This window comes from Camelus ferus, chromosome 15 (assembly GCF_009834535.1).
Source record: "Camelus ferus isolate YT-003-E chromosome 15, BCGSAC_Cfer_1.0, whole genome shotgun sequence".
NCBI lineage: Eukaryota > Metazoa > Chordata > Mammalia > Artiodactyla > Camelidae > Camelus > Camelus ferus.
The window spans coordinates 35,203,950-35,223,260 of NC_045710.1; the positions used below are offsets into that span (position 1 = coordinate 35,203,950).

At 43.3% G+C, this 19,311-nt stretch overlaps 1 protein-coding gene across 4 annotated transcripts in view; it reads right to left on the reverse strand.

Annotated features, from left to right (window-relative positions):
• FSHR (follicle stimulating hormone receptor) overlaps positions 1-19,311 on the reverse strand; it is a 152,678-nt gene that overhangs the window by 34,813 nt on the left and 98,554 nt on the right. For 3 of the 4 annotated variants that reach the window (XM_006185785.2, XM_032497496.1, XM_032497497.1), the window contains exons 3-4: positions 13,946-14,020; positions 11,372-11,446 (exon numbers count right to left, since the gene is read on the reverse strand). In XM_006185785.2, coding sequence (XP_006185847.1) covers positions 11,372-11,446; positions 13,946-14,020 — 150 coding nt within the window. The remainder of the gene's footprint in view (positions 1-11,371; positions 11,447-13,945; positions 14,021-19,311) is intronic. The other variant, XM_032497495.1, reaches the window with a different exon arrangement.

Consider the following 19,311-nt stretch of genomic DNA (forward strand, 5'->3'; position numbering starts at 1 on the left):
TGGGCATGAGAACAGTGTGGACACCTTGTGAGAAGGGCTCCTCGAGACACCTGGGAATCTGTCCTTTCCTTTCACCACCTCGGGGAAGGGTGGAAGCTGCTTGTTGTCACTGAGGTTGAGAGAAGAACTTTAGAAGACCACATGGCAGGTTTCATCCCTGTCTCCTGATGCTTGGGGGACACAGTGACCAGTATCTAATGTAGGCCCAGTGAGAGGCTGCCTAACGTGGCAGTAGACCGAACGACTGGTATTTGGGAAGTAACTGAAACCCTAGGAACGGGTTCTGACGCAGACGTCTAGGAAGGAAAGACTGGAAAGTCACCTTGCCTTATATTTATGTAGCACATGAGGCTGACAAAGTTATTTCATATCATCTCATTTGACTTTACTGTGGGTTTCTAAAATGAACATAATTATAATTCCCATCTTACAGACCAGGGAGGCAATGCTCACAGAGGGTAAATGAATCACCCAAATTTCTAAAGTCAAAGTAGAAGGAGTAATAGTTAAAACTTGCCAGTTACCTTGGCACACGTTAGGCACCATTTTAAAGGCCTTGCCTATATAGTCGTTCATTCCTGCCCACAATGCCATGAGGAAGATACCATCATTAGCTCCATTTTATAGATAAGGTAACTGTGGCTTAGAGAGTTTCAGTTACTTGTCTGCTACAAAGTGGAAGAAATGGGATCTGAACCTGGGCCCTCTGGCTCCCCTGCCTCTCGGTGAGGTTCCTTCCATGGTACCACATTGACTTCGCAAGGACTTTTAAAACCTCAGGCTGTCTCCAAGTTTGACTCACTGCCAACAGAGCATTGCCAAGAGGCAGTCTTTTGGGACTGTCTTGGATGCTGAAATACTTTAATCAAACTACCAATTTGTGGCAAGCAGTTACTTTGAAATTACATGGGGGAGTCGCAAAAGAGTTAATATTTTAAACAGTTTGCACACTCTTCCCCACAACTCATTTCTAACATGAATTATTTAGACTTCTATTTCTTAGGTACACTTCAACTTAGCCCGAGTAGATGATCACAAGTTCCAAATGGCAAACATTAATCAGCTGTCGCTCTTGTGCTCAGAACACTGGGGACATTGACATTGGCTTCATCCACACTGTGCACCTTGCCAGCTGCAGCATGCTGGAAAGCAGGGTGAACCAGGGTGGAGACAGACATCCCTGGCTTCAGTTCTGCCCACTACAGAATCTCTGAGTTTCAAGTCCCTCATGTGTAAATTGAGGAAAATACATGCCTCATGGTTTTGGAAGATTGGACAATGCGCTGTGTGAACAACATACCTTGTTTAGGGTCTGCCACCTAGCAGCTTGTTCAGTAAAGTTTAGTTTCTCTTGCCCCAAGGTCATTTCTTAATCCCACTTAGTAAGTTTGGGCAATTTAGTCAGCATCTCTGAACCTCAAGTTTCCCATCTGTAAAATGGAACCATACATCAGTGGAAGCTTAGAGGGCTTTTGTAAGACTGTGTCAATTGGTGCAAAGTGAAAGTGCTTTCTAGATTATGGTTCCTGTGTCCCACCCCGTATCAGCCAGCAGTGCCTTGTCCAAGTAGCAGTGCTCATGCTTGTTTGCTGACTTGAACTTTCAAAGCATCCCCGCACCCTAACTTATCTTCTCCCTTCCTCTCTTTTCCTTACGACCTTTTGATGGCAAAAAGGCTGTTCTCCTTTCCATTTTACTTAAGGCCCAGAGAGGTCTGGTTACTTGCTTACTACAAGTTCTCACAAGTAGGACCGCAGCTGGAACCTGGGTGTGTGGCTCTCCTGTAAAGAGAAGAGCTCTTCCTCAGTGTCTTGTCGAAGGAATCTGCCTCCAGGTGGCTCCTGTGGTTTGGCCCTTGTCTGGAGAGACTGGGCTGGGCAAGCTTTGTGAGGGAGGCAGCCTCCTTTCTTCCCTGATGCGTCCCCTACACATCCTCCTCCGCCTGCCCAGCACCGCTATCTTTGAATCCCAAACTGATGCGGGAGGAGTTCACTGCCCCTTGAACTAGACAGGATTTGCTGTGGGTGAGCTCAGGATGAAACCGCAGCAGGACATTTTGGTAATGTCTCCTGGAGATGAAAATGCTCTTCCTTCAAGCATTTGTCACTACAGTGTTCACCCTCTGTAACGCCCCGAGATATTTCTCTGAAAACAGCAGCTGCTTCCCTGACACCATGCAGACAGAAAGAGTCAAACCCAGGCCCATGTTTTCATTAAGGGGCTTACTGTGTGCAGCCCCTGTGCTCTGTGAGAGAGCTCAGAGATGAACTGGACACAGCCTCTGCTCTGGATTGTGGGTCGGTAGAATCAGATGATGACATCACTAGCTGCTTCATTGCTCCCTGGTCTTGAGCCAGCTGATCTGGCTGGGGATAAGGCAGTGAAAGAAACCTGCTTCCCCCACCCACTGCCGCCAGAATAGCATCACATCTGGTGACCAGAGTTTACTGGCATAATGTCCTCCCTCCTCTCGCTGCCCTGCTCGCCCCCTGTTGCAGTGCCCAGCTGCCTCCCGCTGTCCCCGCTTCCAGGGGCCACTCCATCTTTGCAGAGATGGAAGCTGACAGTTCTTGTGTTAGCTCTAATATCTTCATACATGGACTCTCCTGGGGATAAATGCAAATCTAAAAAGAGTCAGTCAGGACCAAAATACCCTTTAAACCTCCCAATATTGAGGCTGCAGGGGTGGGAGAAGAGGTAGCAGTTTATTTTCCATGGAGGTGGAGCTTCATGTGATACCCTTCAGCTTTTCACCAGCTAAGCTGTCTCTCCTTCTCCAGCTCTCCAGGAATGTGCCCTCTCAGGCCAGCGCCAGTGCTTGCTGGGTGCTGTCTGCCTCTTAAGCCTCGCCCCACATCCAGTGCCTCTCCGGCTCCACTAAGGCTGGCTGTGCTCATCTGTGAGGGACCAAAGTGGCAGGGGAAAGTGAAAAGTCCTTTCCTGTGACTTTCCTTGTGCTTAAGAAGCTCAGCTTCTACTGTACATTTTATAGCTGATTTAAGTTTTTTGTTGTCGTTCTTACCAATGTTTATTTTCCTCCAAATTTATTGTGTTTTTCTGTAATGCTGTGAAAACTTTTCCTTTCCCTTTTCTCAAGTGTTGAGGTTCAAAAAACCAGCTCTCAATCATGGGCTAATCTTCATCTCTTCAGTGTCTTGTATGTTGATATTGTGCCATAGTGAGTATTTCTATTAGTTTTCCTCAGGGATTTGTGCATCTCTCTCTCTATATATTCCTACACAGATATGTACAGCTTTTTATCCTCCTCTCACCACCTGTAAATACGACTTTGTCTGTTTTACACAGCTGTTCCTTGGTCAAGGGCAAAGGATCCGTTGAGGGATTCTCATTAGTTTTCTCCCTTTATTCGGATCCACTGGAGTTCTTCTTAAAGAGCTTGTGGGAGGAGCTGCAAAAGCCCCCTTTCTGGTCTTGCCTGCGATTTTGATTGCTGAAATATGTTTGTTCACTTTCTTTCTTCCTTTGGATACAATCTGGTGGCGTTTTCTAAATGCATCTCTTCCAAATAGGTCTGCTTTTCACTTTGGGAACTCTGTTGGGGAAAGAAGGTCCTGGACATGCCATGATGGCTTAAGTTTGAATGCATCTGAAGGATCCCAGCGTTTAAAGGGTCTACTTGGATTCTGGAGAAGAGAGTCTGATGCGGAAGTAGAGGGGCGGGATTTTCCTGTCTTGCAGAGGGACGTTCTCCTTCCCTACAAGGCCCTTTGTGCTGAGTCTGAATATGCTGACCTCAGGACAGACAATGACATTGGGACCCCCAGATTCGTGAAGATCGCAGTTTAGACACCAGGCACCTGAGGGCTAAAAGAGGTCTTGGAGGAAGTGGAGTCCGTTTCCCTCTTTTCATTAGCCCCTTGAAGCACATTTTATTATTTCCATTTTGCAGAGTAAGAAACCGGGGCTTGAAGAGATCAGTCCGCCACTGTCTAGGGGTAGTGGGAGTGACACTAGCCATGAGGAAGAGGTCAGAGTTGAGCTTCACGTAGCTAATCTGAGACTGTTTCTCTCTGAGCCCTCTCTAGACTTGTCTTCGCATCTGATTTCTGGTGGTGACAGGCAAGTCTTATTTCACCATTAATGAGGTTAGGATTCACCTACCTCATCAGAAGATATAGTCTGTGAAAATAGAATTCCGAGACTCTGCAAGTGGGAGGAGTAGATGGTTACCTATTTGCTATAGGAGAAGATCCTGTAGGACTTTCCTTCGCTCTCAGAGGCCTGCATTCCTGAGAGTCTCTCAGTATCAGTTCTTGGGTTTCTCATTGCCTTTTCCAGGCCCCTTTTAAATATGTCACTTCGCCTGGAAAGAGGAATGTCAGACCTGAACATACTAATGTGAATTGATGGATCTAATAATTGTCTTGCTGATGGAGAAGACCTGGACTTCTTGCAGGAGAAAGCATACTGAGCAGATCAGAGGAATGAGGAGAGGTTAGCTGCATGAAAATGTCACCATTGTTACAATCAGGCCCCAAGACAAGAGGAGCTTCCTGTTCTCCTAGAGCTGGCCTGCTCAGGCTGAAATCTCATCTCGAACTTCAGTGTTCCACAAAGAAAACCTGACTGTCTTTTCCTGGAATCAGCAAAGGCCAGCAAAGTTGGCTCTGCTAGACAGATGACCAATAAAAGAAGCAATTGTATAATTTCCATTGTGCTTAAACATCCTTGTAGTCATGACAACATCCTTACAGACTTACAACACTGACAGCCAGGAAGATGGCTAATAATTTCTTCCCAGTAATCACAGCCCCCGTGTAAGATGACTTCTTGCCCAGACTGCATTCCTGATGGGTGCTGTCTGCAGGATGATTTTGTGTTGGGGGGCACTAAGGAGGAAGGGAGGCTTTGGGGACTATAGGTTAAGTGGGCAAAAATCACTGCAGTCACTTGCGTCCCTGTCTGACTTGGAGGTGAATCATATACCAGTGATTCTTTTTGGAAATGTGCCCCCAATTGAACTGTGACTTTCTGTTCCTCCAGATGCCACCATTACTGTATCCCCAGTGATGGCAACTGGTCCTTAACCAGTCTCCCTTGAATATAGTCTATACCCTGCTACCTGTCAATCTGTAGTCCAAATCATTGTCATCCTGTCACTCTGCTGTTCAAGAATCTCTTATAGCTTATTCTTTACTACTGTGTTAGGCTTGAACTCTCTTGCCTTAGTTTATTTTTCTAATCTTATCAAATGCAATTCATCCTAATATAGTCGTACTCCTTTGGGTACACCTTCTTTTTAGTAGAGACTCAGTCTCCCTATCCTCTGCCTATTCCATGGTCCTTTTATGTTCTATGCATTTACTCACCTCTTTCTTTCACAGAAAATTCCTTCTTTTCTGTCTTTCCAAGTTTTACTCATCCCTGAAGTTGTAGCTAAATTCTCCCTTCACCGCCAAGAAGCTTTTCCTGACTAGTCCAGCCCAAGGCATTGGGACAGTCTTCCTACCCTCGCCCAGTGCCACAAAGCTTGACAGACGTGTTGTTTTTAGTGTTTCATGGATGATAGCCTTTTCTTCCCAAAGACTGATCTGGTGTTGAGAGCTATTCACAGATGTCTCCAGTGTCTTTCACCAGGCCCCTCTGTCCTTTCTCAACCACCTTTTCTAAACCATTACTTTCCCTGCTTTACTTTTCTTCATATTGCTGTCACCACCTGACAGCATTACACCACCAACATTGTTTGTCTCTTCAATTAGAATGTAAGTTCCATAAGGGCAGAGGCTTCATCTGTCTTACGATCTTTAGAGCACCCAAGAAACAGCCACCACACAGCCTGGGATATGGCATGACCTCAACAAATGATTGTTGAATGGCTGACTGAAAGAATGTGTTCCTACTGACTGGCTAATTCACAATCAAAACGTTGGAGGAGAAATGGGAGGGCACCGATCCTTTCCCTGTGCACGTGGCTGCCGTAAATTCCAGACAAGAACCCTAATTTGGCTCTTTTCCCACCACTCTAGAGAGTGAAATGTTGCTGAACATCAAAAGTATCGGAGTAATTCAATGCACAGGGACACTGCATGTTCTTGTCAGAAGAGCACTGTAAGCAGGACTCCAGGCAAAACCAGCTTGCTTCTAGAAAATGCTCAGACTTGTACTGCCCTGCTTACTCCTGGGGTTGCCATGAGTTCAAATGCAGTGAAGTATGATAAAGAGTTCAATTGTAGATCACCGTAGAAGTAGGAAGAATTATCCGACCAGTTGGCAGTGTGAAGAACTGGAATTAATTATGATGGGGATGGCATGGGGTGTTGGGGATCACTAGCGTTGAAAATGAGCAAAAGGAAAGGGGTTCAGAGCCCTCCATTAGAACTCTGCTGGATGGTATCATTATGCTTGTTTGGAGGGACCTTTCTGGGTATGTCAGGAGTCTGCTTTGGAGAGAACCAAGGTACAAAGAGATGAAGTCCCTTCCACAGGCTCTCTTAACTGGTAAATGACAGGGTCAGGAATTTAATAAGAATTGCTAACATTTATTGAGAACTTTCTGAATGTCAGTCATTATTCTTAGTATTGCATTTCATACAATGCAAGGATACAGGCACCGTTATCCTTAGTTTACAGAAAGGAAAACAGAGAGTTAAGCCAGTTACACAAGGTCACACAAGGGCAGGAGCCGAGTCCAAGTAGGTGGCCCTGGAATCTCTGTGCTGCTTTCTGAATCCCTGCCCTCTGTCCCTTTGGCCCTGCAATGTCCAATATGGTTTAGCTTTTATAATCAGAGAAGCTAGTTTCATCACTCCTATTAACCCAAGTGAAAGAGAAGAATGCAGAAAAGAGGGAGAGTAATTTGGAGGGAGGAGCGGGGAAGAAATAGCCTGAATTGTAGAGGTGAGTCCCAGTGAAGACGCCCCCAGAATTGTCACTGGCTGGAGAAAGCAGATGGTGCGGCTACCATTAACAGCATCCTAAGAAGCTAGAACAGGCCCACATGTGAGTGGAAGATGGTTGTCAGTTGGGGGTGGGGGCCTGCCCAGCTGTGTGAAGGGTTTGCGAAGATGAAATTATGGTTTATTGAGTAGCAAAGGGCAGCATCCAGCTGCCTGAGAATTATGCTGACAGGATGCAAAGGCAAGAGAATATTGTGTAAACCTGATTTACAGATCAATAGATAATCTTTCATACATAACAGGTCAGCTCCAGGTAGGCAGAGTGGTAAAGAAAGAAATATTGCCTGCAAATACAATATTGACTTAAAAAAAAAAAAAGTCCACCCAGATGAATCCTTTGGTGTACAGTCTTCTAGTTAAAGTACATTTCTTTATTCACGAGGATTTTTTTTCCTAACCATTTCAGGTTCCTCAGTGCAGTATAAAGGGGTGATGAAGAACACTGATTTCTAGTTGTCTTGAATTCTGTGCCGTCAGTGATCAGCATGAAATGGAATCAATGCTGCGAATTGCAGAACAATATCTCTAAGTGTGTGTGCATGTAGGAATGAGGGTTCTCAAGTCAAATGGCAGCTCACCCCTACCCTTGGTAATTTCCTGCTTTGCTGGCACTGATGATAAACATTTATCTTGGCTTAAGGAAATAAACAACTACTCAGTCCTGCTGGTCCCTTCCAAATTTCTCCATCCATGTTGTGTGTCTTCTTTGCCTTGAAGCAAGTAGTTCATCATCCTGGAATATCTGAAATCGTTCCCATCCACCTCCACCTGGCTGCTGGATCTCGAAGCTGTTTATGACCGCTGCTCAGACACAAATAAGTGTGGAAGAAGAAGGAAGCTTGATTGGGCTTTGTTTCCACGATATAATCTTTTAGAATAGAGGACCAACTCTGAATTTAGGTGATTCCTTCCTCTTAACAGTTCGGAAAATATTTCAAAGGACCATAGTCTGGGAGCCCTGAATGGATGTCTCGCTGGTAGTGTTTTTGGAGTGCAGAGTTGCTTCAGATCCCAGGGTCACCATGTGCCACATCCATGGGTGTGCAGCTGGGAGAGGTCCACCCTGGGCAACAGGTCAAAAGGCTTAAGATGGACAACTCTTTGTCTCAACTTCCTGATGGGGATCAGCATGGTGGAGGATGTGAAAGGATTCTATACACTGTAGAATTACGGTAAGTATTTTTTTCCCCAGAGCCATCAAGGAAGATCATTTGACAGTGACACAATTCCTCTAACTGCTTATATGTTCTTTTCTTTCACCAGTTAGAAAGTATGTTTCCAATGCTCTGAGAATGATAACCTCCTCTTAGGAAAGAAAGTAGCTAGAATTAGTCACTTCCAGCTTTGTCTGGACTTGACCGGGGAGCCATGTGGGACTGGAGATTACTCAACACCTCAAAGTGAGAAAAGGACACAAAGGGGAAGCTGGAGTTGATGACAGATGACACAGATTTCAGACTCTTCCAGAGTCGAAGTCAGAGTTTTGTCCCATCTGTTCTGCCAGAGTTCCCTCTCCCTCCAATCTAGGGCTGTGCCCACATCCTTCCATGCCCACATCCTCCCAAGTTCCTCTCCAGCCCTCACCCCCCAGAGGGAGGCCTGAGGGTCCTTATTAATAAGAATGAATGGTGCTGGCCTTAAGATGTGGGCTATTAGGGTCAAATTTTGGATCTCTTGATTTCAAACTTTGCAGTGATTCCCCATCACCTGCTCCCTGTCCACCATTCTTGGACGTGTTATTATTATCATGGGCTATGGGGTGTGTATGTGAGGGGGGTCGCTTTCTTCTTGGATCTCTCCTTTGCAGGAGTGCTTTTCATGAGCCACATGTGATCGTTTGTGAATGGGGTGTCCCTTTGCAAATCTTAAAATGGTGCTGTTCTGTTATCAAAGGCTTTGTGCTCCTTGCACCCCAGTTCCACTCAAACTTTTTCTAAGAGGAAGGAAAGAGGAGGAGGGAAGAGAGGGGTGGCAATCGGGAGGGAAAGAAGAAAAGAAGGACTGAAGGAAACCAACTGGGTAACAGGCACGAATAATTTCATATTCGTTTGTATAGTTCTTTGTTTGTATGCTAAAAACAATTTGTAAAATTTTTTTTACAGGTAAAATCTTATTTGCTTTCTTTAATGACTCAGTTTACAGATAAGGAAACTGAGGCTTAAAGAAGATAATGAGCTAATAAATTGAGCTAATAAATAACATCATCCCATCTGGAATCCAGTCCCTTTGACATATATAGTTTTTTTTTCTTTTTCTTTCCTTTACTGCTCCATTAAATGTAAACGCATATCCTTTTTTTCTTTTTCTTTTTTTTTTTTAATTCATGCCACACACTCTGGGTAGAAGCTGAAGGTTTTACTGGCCACCATAATTCTCTGTTCAACCCTGACTGGACTTTTTCTGAGGGTGGACTGGTAAACTTTGATTGTTTGGCCAGAAATAATCATCCTACAAATACTTAGTACATTTATTAATGTTTTTGACCCATTTGTAGTTTATAATGTATTTTCATATATAAATCTCCCTTGAGGGTCTTAGAAGCTATGTGCATCTCAGAAGTCCAGTGATGGGCCCAAGGGTAAAGTGGAGTGTTGGAGTTGGGATGAGGTCCTAGATTTTTTAATTCTAAGGCCCATGCCTTTCGTGTTGCCTCCTATTTCCTTCACTGTTAATGTGCCTAACCCAGGCTAGCTTCTGCAGAGGGCACAGCAAAGTCCATTTGGGAGCCAAGAGTCCCAAGTTGATCATAACCCTGACCTCTGAGCATGACTTGCTATATAATTTATGGGGTGCAGTGCAAAATGAAACCATAGGATCCTTTGTTCAAAAATGTTTAAGCATTTCAAGATGGCGACAGCAGAGTGTTGAACATAGTGTGAGGCTCTCTGAGTGTGGGGCCCTTTTGAGCATGGAGCCCTGTGAGACTGCACTGGCTGCATGCCCGTGAAGGGTCTTGCTTCTGACATTAACTCAGGAGTGGAAGACCTTTTTTCTCAGATCCTTTCTGAGGCTCCTATCAGAAAGCAGAAGTTCCAGGTCATATGGATTCTTCTTCTTTTAAATCTTTTATTCCCTCAGTCAGTCTCCATTCAGAAAGCCAAGCCACAGTGGCCCAGTGTTCTTTATTGTACCTAACTACAGCTCTCATAGTTCAAACTTCAGGGACAGTCATAGTATCACTAGTAGCTAATGTTTATCGAGCATTTACTGTATCACAGGCACCATGCAAAACCTTCTACAGGTTTTAAATAGATTGCAAAGATGGCCTCAATTCTCTATCCTTTCTGGTATCCGCACACCTTGTCTTGTGACTTTACAGCTTTCCCCATTAAGTAGTGGAGTCTGTTTCTCCACTTCTTGAATCTAGGCTGGCCCCATGAATTGCTTTGGCTAATAAAATACAATTGAAGAAATGGTGTGTTAGTTCAGGGTTTCAGTCTCAAGAAGTTTGCAAGCTTATCCTCTCTCTTGGAATCCCAGGACTGCTAGGAGAACAAGCTTGTGTTAGTCGGCTGGGAGGAAAGCTGTCATCCCAACCCAGACCATCAAGAGCAGCCAGTACCCGCTTAAGCTGCCAACTAATCGCCGATGCATGAGTGAGCTTAGCTGAGGTCAGGCACGTAGAGTCCAGCTCGACAGAATCATTCTGCTGATCAGCTCACAGACAGGTGAGAAATGATAAATTGTTGTTGCCTTAAAACTGTCTTTTTTTGGGGGGTATGTGTTATTATTATGTTCATAGATAACAGACACATATTCGCCATTATTATTATTCCTATTCTCTTTTCCTATTCTCTTGATGAGGAAAAAACGTTCTTGCCTGTGATCGGCAGCTAATACGTAGATCCAGAGGTTTTGACTCCATAGGTCAAATTCTTATCTGTTATTTTCTCGGGCCCCATTGTAGCACTCAGGGTCTAAGGAAGTCCTCAGCTAATTTGAAAGCCATCTGAGTGGAAGGAGCAGTGCTTTTGCTGTTGGGGGGAGCACCCACACCAGGAATCTCTGCTGATAAAATACTGTGTATATTATTAACCAAGACTTTTAATATAAAACACTGTGATCTATCAAAAAAAAAAAGATGCATGTATGTAGAACAAGATAGACAGTGTCTTTGAGGTCAAGGTCACAAGCTAAATGCTAGCAGAAATTTTGGCTGTATCTCATTAACACTAAATTATGACCGAGTTCTGCAAAAGGTCTGTGTGACAATCCCATTAGTGCAAATGGTATTCTTTATGATGTCTGTTTTTGCAAATGAAAACAAAATGCAATTATGTTAGTGGAATTCACTCATTAAACTGAATTAAAGTCTGCTAGCAAGTGTCTTCCCACTTCCGTCCCACATCTTTGATAAAAAGCTATTGCTCCCCAGAGTAGCAAGTGGATATTTTACCAAAATAGGAATGCACAATTTAATCATAAAGAGGGTACCAGAATACCGGTGTTCTTACAGATATCGGAGGTTGGGAAGGTTCTGGAAGGCATCAGGGTCGATGTATAGCAGGTTGTTGGCCTTTTCAATTCTACTGTAAAAGAGGAAAGAACATGCACGTGGTGACCTCAACAATAAGGAATGCTGTGGTACTTTTCACATTTTGCAAAGAGTATGTCAGTAAATCATCTATTCATCCATCCATTCATCCATCCATCTATCCATTGTTCAACAAAAATTGAGCATGCATATAGTGTCTCTTACTGTACTAAACTGTGCAAATGAAATATTAACCCTGTCCCGTTTAACTCTCATCAAGAAATCCTCCTGGAACCTGTCCATCAGAGGCAGACAAAGCACTGGCTGGGTGAGTCATTTTCACCCTGAGCACAGCTGAGTCTTTCACCACTAAGGGTCTCCCAGGGTCTGAGGAGGCTAAGAGGGTAGGGATGAGACTCACACAGGTCTGATTTGTCTGATTGGGAGATGAGGGAAGGGGATGAAAAACAACAAATGAGGGTAAAAAGATGGGAGGGAAGGAAAAAGGCTAAAGAGCCAGAGGAGATTGGAGAAAAGGAGGGGGCAGGAGGGGCAAAGGAAACCAAAGATTAGGGGGAAGACAGCGGATGTCTGTTTTAACTGTGCCATCCCAGTGGACGGTAGCTGGGGATGTGCCAGTGATTCCGCTCATGCTGCAGACCGAGGCTGCTCTCTCTCTCAGCTCATGGGAAGTGATGGCTTTTGCCCTGTGTTGACCTGTGCTGTGTCCTGATCAATAGTCTGAAGGTGGGCATGTTCACATTTGGATTCCGGCAGAGAGAGGCCGCCCTTTCCTCATCTTGCTGGATCAATGTATATTTGCAGAGATGCTCTGTGTTAATTACTTCCTCCCTGTTTCATTAGCTTTAATGTTGCAGTAACCTGTAGCTACCCAGATCCAAGTACCAGGCAATTAATCATTTTAAGTTCAGGCAGCGCTACATGGGGGTGAGCACCTCTCCACGCAGGGAAGAGATGAAAGTGCCATCCCATTAACTCCACTGCCCATCACATTAGAGGGAGGCCTGCTTGACCTTGCCCAGAGGGCTGGGTGCCCTTTGATTCATTTCTCTGCTATATTCCCAGTGGGTTTTGAGACCCTGGGCAGATCTCTTTTCCTAACTATGGTAAGGAGAGGCCAAGCGGGGAGAGAAGGAAGGAAGGAGCAGGAGCGCAATGGGGAGAGGGAGGGAAGGCATCAACTGCAGAAGCTTAATGACAATGAGGAAGAATGAGAGTGAGAGGCAGAGTGTAGGAGAGGGAAAGGGCAGTCTGCTGAAATGGACGGGCTCTAATTCCTAAACAAACTCATATATATGTATATATGCATATATGAATTATGCATGTACGTGTGTACGGATATATGCTTGGCAAATGCTAAAAACTTTTTTAAAAGATGCAAAAGAGTCAGGAGATTTATGTTCAAGTCCTCATCCTGCTGTGAATTTGGCTGGGTAACTAGACAAGCCTCACAACTTCTCTGTCTTTCATTCCTCATCTGTAAAATTAGGAAAGTGGTTCATTGGCTTTCCTAACTGTGTTCTGTGAGAATTTTGTGAGATATTAATAAATGCTTCACAGAGAAACCTTTCCAGTGACATCAGTTGAGAGACTGTTAATACAATATCTTTCTTGGAGATTCCAAGTGTATATTCACATGTTACAGGCTCTGAGTTTTCCTATAATAAGTGAATCTGTCTAACTTTATTTGCCCAGCATTTCTTAATCTTATTTGACCATAAAATCTTTTTCCTTTTTTGAAACACTTAATAATTTTCTGAGTGTTTAATGATACACAGAATGTACTTTGGAAAATTTTGGACCAGTCTCCAAAGTCTCTTCTGGCTTTTATTCTGTGGTTCTGTGAATTAATCTCTGGAAACTATAGACCCATATGAAACAGAGGTGGATCTGTGTGAGTGTTGATTGACCTGTATGTAAAACAGAATGTCAACAAGAGAAAGTAACCTTGGTTGGAGTTATAAAGGAACCAAGGATCATTATGATAACTGACTCTATGCCAGTTGATATGTTAGGTCTGATTTATGTGTATCATCTCACTTACTCATCACAGTGGTCCTATGAGGCCTTCAGTTTTATTGTCCCCATTTTACATATAAGAAAACTAAGTCTTAGAATGATTTTGTAACTTGGCCAAGGTTTCAAGGTGAGTATGTGATGTGACAGAAGTATCCAAGCTAAGACTGCCCTTCCTCAGCAGCATCATGTGGGATTTATTTTGGGCTTTGGCTATGGAGTAACTTTGAGTGAGAGGATGAAGGGGAGGTCCTTGCAGTCACAGAGTAAGGTTCTGGGGCCTGCTATGCTGAAAACGACTCTGGGAGGGAAGGAGCTGGATAAGACCGGACTCTGGGCTGGTGCCTGGATCACCAGGCAGAGACAGCGACAGTACCTTTTGGGCTGACTTTGACACCTTACAATGAAATTCTAGGGGCCTGAGAACAGGACAGAGCCAGGGCCTCCTAGAAATATCAATGAACTTAAGGCTGTCGCCAAGAACAGCCATGAGCAAACCCCATAGATTCTTTCTTACATCTCATGTAGCTTGGGCAGGTTGGAGAAGACATTCGCCTCTATCGCTTCCAAGACATCGTTCTGCGAGATCTCTCTGCAAAGAAAGAAATATAATTCCACTCAGTTTTGTTACACTTCACAAATGGATTTAGGGCTCAACATAGAGCCTTGTGGCTACAGTGATCATGAGACACACAAAACTGTTTCTGCTTGCAAAGAAGTCGGCTGTAATAAGGAGACAAAGCTAGCATGCTGGATGCTGACCCTTAACAGAACAATGAGAGGAATCAGCCCAAGGCAACGGCTCAGTTTAGAGGATATTCAGTCCACAGATGTTGCAGCTGAGGCCTAGGGAGGAAAAGAGATTGGCTTAAAGATGTTTAGAGAATATACAGGATGAGAACACACTTTAAATTCCCTAGACCAGGGGTCAACAAACTTTTTCTACAGGTGGTAAATATTTTTTTGACCTTGTGGGTTTTTTGGTCACTGTCGCAACTACTCAGTTGATATTGTAATGTGAAAGTAGCCATAAATAACATGGAAATGAATGAGCACGACTGTGTTCCAGTAAAACTTTATTCATAAAAGCAGGTGGCAGTCTGGATTTGGTGTCATGGGCTATAGTTCAATGACCCTGCTCTAGACCATAAAGGCTAGTTCTCTCTGCTCATCTGGCTTTGGGAGATGAGAATCTTAATTCAGTCTCTTTTAAATAATTGTGGATTTCTATTCCTTCCCCTTCCAGGCCATTACGCAAATGCAGGCTGTTATTGGAAGGCCTTTGGCATTAATGTTGTCTTGGCCTAAGATATCTGGAAAAGATCCTTCAGGTCCCAGCTTTTTTCCTCCTGGAGTAATTTGAGGGAGGTGGAGGATGCAGTCCACTATGCAGAAGCCCAGAGTTTACGAGGAGAGAAGGGTGGCTTAATCAGTTAATGTTTATAAAGTGGCTCAAAGATGAAACATGCTATTATTAGGCCCCCTGAGGAAGACACTCATGCAGTTTTAATGCAGCAGCTGAGAGTGTCTCAAAATCTTGCAGGTAGCCCGCATTCAAATTGGCTGAGGCAGAAGCACTGTCTGCTGGCCTGGGGTTTAGCTGAGTTGCTCTAGGAAGGCTCTGGATGAAGGGAAAGGCCTGGAGGGCAGGGCAGGGAGAAGGCCTGGTGGGAGAGGGGACGTATGACTGTGAGCAGCACTGTCTCAGGGAGGAGGGCTGATGACACCGGGGGCTTGTCAACTCACTGGTGGCAGAGTTGTTTCCCACCCCTCCACCCACCGTGAGGGAGGAGACATTTTGTCAGAGAAAAGCGCCTCTTACTCTGTGGTAGCTTCCTTCACGATTTATTTGGTAAATTGAGTTGGTTTACACGGTTGAACGTGGACAAGGGTGATGTGGATGCGCGTGTGCGTATGTGTGTGTTCAAGAGAGCGTGCTGGCCCTTGGCCCCTTGTTTCGCTCCTCTGTCCTGTGAGTGGGAAGAGTGCTGGGAGGCAGGAATGAGAAGTGGGAAAGGGGTGGGAAACCTAGAAAAAGGAGACATTTGTTTGAGCACTTAACGGAGTCAAGTGAAGGGGCTGCACGGGTAGAAAACCAGGCGTGGAGGAAAGCACTACATGGCAGAGAGGGTGCAAATGCAAATGAGCCTACATCCTTCAAAAGCGGTTTCTGTTTCACTTCCAGGTCCCAGGAGGTTTGGCTACCAGCTGCAGTCATGTCTCAGCCTAATATTGCCTAAAAGGCAGCCATTTCTCCTTACCTGAATTCATGTACTGAGAGTTCCCTTACCTGGAAGGTTTTTGGTTTTTTGGTTTTTTTTTTTTTGGTCAAAGAGAACTAAAAATGACTAAAACAAACAAGCCAAGAAACACTTCTAAATTAATTATTTCAGAAGGTAGTTCACATTTTATGGCCTCAACTTCAAAGACAGGAGAGAGTGTGTTGGGGTTGGGTGGCAGTTGAGGGAGCCTTGGTCTGGATGAGGGTTGGGTGAACAGTGTGCAGCAGGGGAAAATTCCCTCACTGGGAAATTCAGGGATCTTGCTGCAGTTCAACCCAGTTCGGCCACTAGTTATTTCTACTATCATTTATTACTATTGACCAGCCACTCTACATACATGCTCTCCAATCTCTTTGACGTGCCTATAAAGTTGGGATTTAAATCTCCATGTCAGTAATCAGCCCCACCTGTACGCAGAACCAGCTCTGGTTGATTGCAGGGCTGGAACTCTTTCCTCTCTATGCCCTGCCCCGCAGACCATGCTGGGCCTAGCGTTCCCATTTCTGTATATTTGCTCAAGAGAAATAAAAATTTATGCCCTCCCAAAGACTTGGACACGGATGTTTATAGCAGCTTTGTTTTTAATAGCCCCCAAACAGGGAACTACCTGCTGGATAGACTAGAATATCCCCACATTGGTTTATTACTTATCAGTAAAGTAAAACACTGCTAGTACAACACAGTTAAATCTTTTTTTAAATTGAAGTGACTTTATTTACAATATTGTATTAATTTCAGGTGTACAAGACAGTCATTCAGTAATTTTGCAGATTATATTCCATCATAGGTTATTAAAAAATAATAACTATAATTATGAGTATAATTTCCTGTGCTTATAGTAAATCCTTGTTGCTTATCTATTTTATATACAGTGGTTTGTATCTGTTAATTCCCTACCCCTAATTTGTTCCTTCCCTTTTCAATTTTTGATAACCTCAAGTTTCTTTTCTATGTCTGTGAGTCTGTTTCCTATATACATTCATTTGTATTTTTTTAGATTTCATATATTTGTCTTTCTCTGATTTATTTCACTCAGAATAATGTTCTCTAGGTCCATCCACATTGCAGAAAATGGCAGTGTTTCATTTGTTTAATGACTAATATTCCATTGTGTGTGTGTGTGTGTGTGTGTGTGTGTGTGTGTGTGTGTGAGTCTCTCACATATGAATGCAGTTGTCTGTTGATGGGCACTTGGGTTGTTTCTGTCTTTTGGCTATTGTAAATATTGGGGCTATGAACATTGAGGTACATGTATCTTTTAGATTTAATGTTTTTGTTTTTTCTGGATATACCCAGGATTGGAATTGCTGGATCATATGGTAGTTTCATTTTTAGTTTTTTAAGGAACCTCCATATTGTTTTCTATAATGGCTGCACCACATAGTTGAATCTTTAAAAAATTATGCTGAGTGAAAGAATGCAGACATGAAAGAATGCATACTATATGATTCCATTTACAGTAACAGAAATCAGAGTAATTGTCACCTGAGGCCTGGGATAGAGGGAAAGAGGCAGGGGGAAACTTGCTGGGGTGATGGAAATGTCCTACTTGAAGACTGGGGAAGTAGTAAAATGAGTTTGTCTAACTTTAATTTTTAAACAAGTGCATATATTTTGTTGTATATAAAACATACCTTAATAAAATTTCATTCAAAGGAAGGAGACAAAATTCCATTTTGTTTGTATTTTGAGAACTCTGAATTGAGAGAAATAATGGAGGCCTGTTGGTTATACTGTCTGGCTAGAAGGTGGTGTTCAAATCTTAGTTCTATCCTGGTGATTCTAGATAAGGTTCCTCACCTCCTGACTGCCCCCCCCAACCTATAAATCTATAAATCCTCCCTCAATCTATAAAGTGAATAATTGGACTCGATCAGAGTTTCTAATCTCTGGCTACACATTAGAAACTCCTGGTGGACTGCAAAAAAAAATATTCCAAAGCCTGGTTTACATTGGAGAGTTGGATTTATCTAGCCCAGGATGAGGCTTTGACATTACTTCTTTAACCCTTTAATTCTCCAAGCAATGGTGATTCTAATGTACATGAAAGATTGAGAACTGCTGGCCTAGATGATATTAATATCCCTTTTAGATCTGTGATTTCTTTCTTAATGTTTGCTTCAGGAGCAAGGGCCAGTTTTCCCTGGGCTGCTAGAGAAATAAGGTTCTTGGAGTACAGGAAAAAGAGACAAAATAGTAGCCAAGGAAACCTGGTGATAGAACCTGGAGGCAGGAGAGTGAAACAGAGAAGGTACTAGTTGAGTATGGTTTTTCATAAGTGGGAAAATTGAATCAAAAAGTCACAACATTTCAAATGCTGAATGTGTAGCAAGAGATATGGTAGAAAATATATAATAACATCTTACATTTGGTAAGTATTGATAATTGGCAGAGTATCTTTTTAATATGCATAGCTTGTCCTCATTTTCAGCGTACCTATGTAAATTAGTTCATGCAGCCACTGCTGTCTCCAGTGGGGTTAACGGAGGTGACCTGGCTTGGCTAAAATAACACACAGTCGTGAGGATCTCTCAGCTGGTCTTCGAAGGGAGGATGTGGAATCTTTACATCCAAAGAACTCACATAATTAAGAAACTATTGTTTGTCTCAAAAGATTTAGGTAAGAATTTTCTTTGCAATTGTGACAAATCATTGCAATTGACATAATTTGGGGCATGGTCATGTTTCCTTAGCATCAACAAATAAAGGGTTTATGAGAGAGGAGATCTCTAGGGATACGGTAGACCAGTGGTTCTCAAGAGTGGTCCAGTGGTCTATGTAGCCAAAACTCTTTTCATAATAATGCTAAAATGTAATTTTTTCACTTATTCTGTGAGCCTACAGTAGAGTCCAGGGGCTACTTGATGTGTAGATACAGAAGCGTATAGGAGAACCTGTCTGTTGTGTATTAAGCAAGGGGTTAAATTTTCTTGCAAATACGTAAAACTAGGGTACTCTTCTCACTAGTATTTGTTCTGAACATGGCTATTTTGCATCACAACCATTACTTATGTTAATATGTGGAAATTTATTATTGTTTTAAAATTGACTGACAAAATGTTTCCCAGTTTTAATTTCTAGTATCGTAAACATCAGTAGCTATAAGCCACATAGGCAAAATCTCTTTGGTGTCTTTGATTACTTTTAAGGGTATAAACTGAACCCAAGACCAGAAAGTTTGGAACTGTGCCATGTAGACATTGAATGCTGTCCTTCTTAGATGAGGGATCCTGATTCTGTGGGAAGCTCATTTCTAGAGATGAGGCTCTTCTTATCTTCTGAGAAAAAGCTGCTCAATTGTTCATGCACAGACAAATCACCTGGGAGTCTTGTTAAAATATAGATTCTCAACAGGAAGATCTTGAGTGGGGCCTGAGGTTTGGCCTCTCCAGTACCTCAGGTGATGGGGACGGAACTGGTCTTGAGACCACACTTTGGAGTTCAGAGTTCTTTAGAAGAATGATAATAACATCCCAGCAGGCCTTTCCCCCAGTACACACACCAGGGTGGGTGTGAAAAGCATGAGAGAGAAGGAATGAGTACTTGATTCTCAAAAACCTGTATCCTGTCTCGAAAGTCTTCCCTTACTTTCTGATCATTG